Source organism: Nannospalax galili, unplaced genomic scaffold (genome assembly GCF_000622305.1).
Source record: "Nannospalax galili isolate Female #2095 unplaced genomic scaffold, S.galili_v1.0 scaffold951, whole genome shotgun sequence".
NCBI classification, from domain to species: domain Eukaryota; kingdom Metazoa; phylum Chordata; class Mammalia; order Rodentia; family Spalacidae; genus Nannospalax; species Nannospalax galili.
The window spans coordinates 350455-356951 of NW_008329324.1; the positions used below are offsets into that span (position 1 = coordinate 350455).

The window sequence follows — 6497 nt, forward strand, 5'->3', positions numbered from 1 at the left end:
GTGCAGTCTCTGCACCATGAGCTCTAGATCCCCTAGATGACAGAGCTGTCCCCAGGCTTTCAGTATCCAGGGTCTCCCTAATCCCAGTTGACCTGGAACTCACTATGTAGAACAGGCTAGCCTTGAACTTACAGAGGTCCATCTGCCTCTACCTCTGCCTCTGCCTGGGATTAAAGGTGTGTACCACCACACCCAGCAAAACCTTCATTTCTTTACTGCCAACAATGACAAAGTTCCATCTCTGTGTCATAGGCACAGCGGTGAAAAACACTTAAAGCAGATATATGTAGCAAAGGAGACCATCTTGGGATGCCTTATGGCCTTGAGTGTATTCCTGAGCTAAAGACAATGTTGAAAAAATCTCTCTGGGATAAAAACCGCATCATCATAGCACTCCAGAGGGGCAGAGTACATCTCCAGGGTCAATTGGCTTAGATTGGCTGTGTGGTGGAAAAGGTCCTTCAGGACGGCAATGGAGATGTCATTGTCATAGAAATTGATCATGGTGAGATGGGAGCATTGGCTGAGGGCAGGCAGGAGGGCAAGGGGCTCAGAGTTCCCCAGCCTACAATCCACTAATTCCAGAGCCTGCAGAGTTCCTGAAACTCTCTCTAGGAGAACTTGGAGAGGCACAGGACATAAATCGACTACTTCAGTACCTCTCAGCTTCAGGTGCTTGAGCTGACTGAGGCGCTGACACCATACAGGGAATTCAAATCTGACTGTGAAAACTGGCAGGAACTGATGGAGAGGGTCTCCAAGGGGGAATCCAGGAGCCTGGACAACTGTTTCATGTGGTCACTGAGAAAGTTGGCACCACTCATATAGAGATGCTGGAGAAAGTTGAGTTTGGAGAACTGAGAATGAACTTGGTGACAGATTTCTTCTCTGTGTGTATGGAAGTATTTACAATGTGAAAGATATTCCTGTAGATGTGTTCAAAATGGTGCGTGCAAAGATTTCTCATCTTGCCCAGGTTATAAAGTGCAAAATGTACCAGGGTGAACAAATTGCAATCGGTGTATAGTTCCAACTCCTGGATATACTGTGGCTGGGAAACTGTCAAGACCTCCCTGACACTGTGGGTAGGCAATCTCCAAATTTTTATCTTCTGATGGCACAACTGTAGGGAACTTCTCTGCTGGGCTCACTGCAACAATTTTTGTTTCATATTCATCAAGTTGGAAACTGAGGCAAAGGTCAGCCAACACCTTCAAACACTTCCTAGATGTGTATCTAGGAAGATCCTTCACTGGCTTGTTCTTCCTCACAACCTTCCTTTCAGCCCACTTGCTCCAGAAGTTCCACATTCTGAAAACCGAGCACTACAAGTTTCTACCTCCTGGGGCAAGCTTTCTCATTAATCAGCAGATCCAGTCTGTCTAATGCAGTCTGAAGGATCTTTAGGTCTGGAATCCTCATAGAGTTTTAAGACAAAGATAGGGGAAGGGCCAAACCTGGACCATTGCCCTCAGGATGTCAGTTTGTCTTCTGGTGAAGGCCTCCTTGAATAGTGGTGGGAAGAGCTCTTTGGGCAGATACGCCAGAGCAGAGATGACTGAGTCCTCTTCCCTTAGCAGCTTCTGCTGTACCAGCCCCAGGAGTGTGGGTAGGGCCTGGCTGCTCATCCTCATAGATGGTCAGGCAGAAGGATCCACTTCTGATCTCTGAGGACAGCTCTCAGAATCCCAGCAGGACCAGTCAGTAGCTCCTGGACCCTGTCTTCTCCCAAATTCTTACCATTTTAAAAACTATGTCTTACTGTTGTCAAATATATTTGAGTAAGCTGAAGATGCCGTAAGGATGAGTGCAGGCTTTATTCAAGGAGAATATTAAAATGACCATGTAGACAATTCGTTGCTATTTGTGAAGTTCTGGCAAACAATGAGCTTCCGTGGTAGTCAGTCCATTTTATAAGTGATTAAGTTTCTTGTGTGTGCATGTGTGTTCATGCATGTCCCTGTGCATGTGTGTGTATATGTGTATGTGAAAGTGCATGTAAACATGTGTATGGAAACCAGAGAACAACCTCAGATGTTCCTCAGGTTGTGCCATTCACCTTGGATTTTTGATTGTTTGAGACAGGGTTTTATTATGTAGCCCTGGCTGGACTGGGATGCATTATATAAGACTCGCCTGGTCTTGAATTCACAAGTATCCACCTGCTTCTGCCTCCCAACTGCTGCAATTACAGGTGTGAGTCACCACACCCAGGTCACCTTGTTTTCTAATATAGAGTCTCTCACAGGCCTGGAGCTCATCAAATACATGAGATTGGCTAGCCAGTGAACCCTAGGGCTCTGCATGTCTCTGCCTTCACAAAGGCGTACCATCACACCGGACATTTTTACATGAGTGCTAGGGATCAAACTCAGGTCCTTATGTTTGCACAGCAAGCACCTCACTGACCAAGCCACCTCCCAGGTCTGATTAAGGTTTTCTAGGGATGCTTGCACCACTGGTTCAATTAGGTGGCCTATTATTGCAGAGGACATGCCTGAAAAATGCATCAATGCCTGCTGTGACTGTCAGTTCACTCTACTGTGTCTCCCCAGCTCTTTTCACCTTAGCTCTTGCTAAGCTGCAGTGACCACCAGGGTGCCAATTCTAGGCAAACTTTCAGGCCTCTATTTTTGCTTGACTTGGCAGGATGTGACATAATTGACCACTTAATTTTTCTTGAAATCCCCTCTCAATGTGTTCCATATGAAACTTCGTTAAAGGCTTCTTTTCTACCAAGCCATTAAATATTGGAGCTTCTTGTGAGTCCGTCCCAGCCCCCTCCCATATTTTTTCTCGGAGTAACCCAATCTTTTCTCCTATGGTTTTAACTTCCACTCAAGCCTCTCGTATATGCCAAACCTGGCATTTGACCTACCTGTTACTTTAGAATATATCTCCTTTTAATTTGGCTTCTTCTTCTGTATCTCCTATTGCATTAAATGGTACCATCAAACACCCAGCTGCTCTGTCATAAACCTATAATACACACTCTCTCCAACTCCAATCACCAAGTCCTGGCCACGTCATCTGCCCTTTGTTTTTGCTTATTCACTGGCTTCTCTGAATAAATCTCTTTTGTTCATAGCAACCAACAAAATTTTTTAAAATTTTATTTATTTATTTATTTATTTATTTATTTATTTATTTATGCTTGTGTGTGCGTCACAGAGTGCATGTGGATGTCAGAAAGCAAATTTTCAGAGTCACTTCTCTCCCTCCACCATGTGGGTCCTGGGGTTTGAACCCAGGTCATCAGGCTTGGTGACTTCACTGACTGAGTCATCTTACTGGCCCTCAACATGATTTTTTTTTAAATTGTTTATTTTTATTTTGTGTGTATGAGTGTTTGCCTGCATGTGTGTAGGCGTACCATGTGTTGTGCAGTATCTGTGGAAGCCAGAAAAGGGCATTGGATCCCCTGGAACTGGAGTTATGGATGGTTGTGAGTCACCATGCAGGGGCTGAGAACCAAAGCTTGGTTCTACAAAAGCAGCCAGAGCCATCTCTCCAGACCCTCAACATGATTTTGATAATGTAGATTGAATATCACTCCTCTGATTTTACCTTCCAAAGGCTTCCCAGTGCTTTCAGAGCAGGTCCCCATTCACTTAGACGGCACAGCCTGACATGATCCAGTTCATTCCCGTCCACTCTCGCCACTTTTCCCTTGTTTCCTCCCTGCAGTGATGCATCCTCTCTTGGTTCTTGGAATTCACCACTTTCCTTTCTTGCTTTGGTCCCTTCATATCTGTTTGTTTCTTTCCCCTCCCTCTCGGGGGTGCTTTTCCGTCCTCTCTCCTAACCCGACTTTTACTGTTCTTTCAGTTTAGTTTAAACATCACTTCTTCATCCTTTCCTGGCCCTTTGGACCCGTGAACTGACCTTTTTATCCTTTCTCACTGCAGCCAACTCTTCCTTGGTACATTTCAGCAAGATTCTGTTCAGATGTCTGTTGCTGTCCTAGAAGCTAAGCATCTTGATGTCCACACCATGTCCCTATATTTCCTGTCGCATTCTTAACACCCAAGACAATGAGATGTGGGTGTTTGATAAATATTTGTGAAGTAAAGGAATCAATGGGTGAATGGAGATAGCTCTCTCAGAGAGTCTTTGAGAGGAGTATCATACAGGTGAATGATTGCTAATCTGGTGCCTTGTTTGACCTGAGAGTGAAAGATAATTTTCCCATCCACCAAGGATGCTGAGCATGACTGGGATTCTCTTATTAAGGAGGAGCATTTTGGAGCTGAAAAATGAAGATAAGAAATGGGAGGGAGGGTTGGAGGATCAGTGGCATTTACTAAGAGTTACTAAGATGTAGTGGAAAGAACTCCTTTGTGAGAGTAAGGAGACTTGGGGTTAGCCTTGGACCTTCTGCCAGCTTGCTTTCTGAAGCTAGGCAGCATTTTCATCTCTGAGGAGCAGCTACCACAAGAAAATAAGAGAAGATCTCCCTGGGTCCTGATGCTTTAAGAACTTGAAAATAATGTCTCGGCTCTGAGTCATTGTGAGTCTGATCTTGTGAAGAAACTGAGGCTTTGTCTGACTAAGGGCAGGGTGGGTTCTATGAAGGCCTCGGTGAAAGCCAGGGTTGGGTTTGGGTCTGATCATGTACCTCCCTACATGATCAGAGTGGTCAGTCACCTTCTGCACACAGGTCCTGGAGGAACAAAGAGATTGCCCTTCGTATCTTTTTGAGCAGTAACAAATCTCTGTGCTCTTGGCTGTAATCAAATTGGACATGGCCTTGTGTCGGGTTTAGGAGATTCTCTCTTGAAACTGTCTTGGCTCAGAGGTATGAGCCGAGCTGATGTAGGATGGGAGGTGAGTCAGGTCTCTGTTCTTTCTCATTCTGAAGAATATCAACAAAGATTTGTCTGCATCATTCATTTCTAGAAGCCAGAGATCCATTGGATATTCATTCTATTTTTATTTCTATTTTTACATTTTTACTTAGTTTTTATTTTGTGTGTGTGTATTTTGCCTGTGTATGTGTAAGCACATCATGTGCATGCAGTGCCTGTGGACATCAGAAGAGGGTGTTGGATCCCCTGGAACTGGTTATGCATGGTTGTTAGCTGCATGTGGGTGTTGGGAATTGAACCCAGGTCCTCTGCAAGGGCAGCCAGTGCTTTTAACCACTGAACCATCTCTCTAATCCTACATTGTATATTCTTAGGTGTTGAAGAAGATGATACTGAAAGAAAAGAGTATCAACCTAGAGGGTAGGAGACCGAAGTCCCAGGCACAGGCTGTAACAAGCTGTGCCCAGTTTTCAGACATCTTCCAGGCCAGGATCTTAGTTTTATCACTTGTAAAATGAAGGGATTGGGCCAGGCTGTACACTGAGGCCCTCCTATCACCACAAGAAACCATTTTATGTGTTCTGTAGACTTATCTTGCAGTCTATTCAAGGAAAAATTAATCCTTAACAGAGTACAGAATTAGGGAAAATTCATTATGTAACTCTAACCATGAAGTTTTAAGAAATAAAAATAAGGGACTGGAGAGATTGCTCAGTGGTTAAAGCACTTGCTGCTCTTGCAGAGGGTCCAGGTTCAGTTTCCAGCACCCAGATGGCAGCTGACAACCATCTGTAACTCTAGTTCCAGAGGATCTGATGCCATCTTCCCGCCTCTGTGGGCATTGCACACATGTGTTGCACCTACAAACATACAAGCAAACACTCATACACATAAAATAAAAATAAATAAAAATGAAATAAAGATGAATACTTTGAAGTGTTAAAGAAGTAACAGAGAAATGTTTGTGAAAGTGTCCTGAGGAAGGGATTGGTGGAGGTTTATTCCCTTTTGTGTGTGTGTATGTATGTGTGTGTATGCACGTGTATGTGTTCCTGCATTTGAGTGCAGGCACATATGTGCCATGGATTATGTACAGATGTCAGAGAACAACGTCTAGTGTTGTCTCTCACTATCTTCCTTGTTTCAGGCAGGGTCTCTTAGGTGAGAGAGTTTCCAGGGATCTGCCTCTGCCTCCCATCTCACTATAGGAATATGGTAAGTACAGATGTGTATTAGGGTACTCGGCTTTGCATGTACTCTGGGGATTTGAAGTCAGGTACTCTGAGGTGCATAACAAGCACTTTACCCACTGAGCCATCTCTTCATCCCTGGTAGAATTTAAATGTGTTGCAATATGCATTACACATACTCTATTAGGAGAGGCATGGTGGACTCTAAATTCTGGGACCCTTAAGATTATGCAAATTTTCACCCAGCTTAGAAGCCCCACTGGGGCCCTTTCTCGCTGCCTCTGGCTTTGGTTGGTCACATTCTGAAAGCCAGGGCACCTACATGGGACCCCTGTCCATGAGGCCATTCTGTGGTTGTTAATCTTCTTCCTAAGCATTAATTATTTTAGAGCCAAATATGTTTCTTATGAACAGTAATTCCCCTTTGCTAAAATTCTAAAGAGAAATATGCAAATGCTAATAAAAATTGACAGGTAGAAATGGGTTTTGGACAAAGTTC

The 6497-nt window shown here is 44.1% G+C and overlaps 1 protein-coding gene across 1 annotated transcript; it reads right to left on the minus strand.

Annotated features, from left to right (window-relative positions):
* Positions 1-339: 339 nt before the first annotated feature.
* LOC103736788 (oogenesin-1-like) lies at positions 340-1628 on the minus strand. The gene is given in 4 exon segments (XM_029564976.1): positions 340-704; positions 707-833; positions 1047-1150; positions 1436-1628. Coding segments are annotated over 4 exon segments (789 nt in total).
* Positions 1629-6497: the final 4869 nt, after the last annotated feature.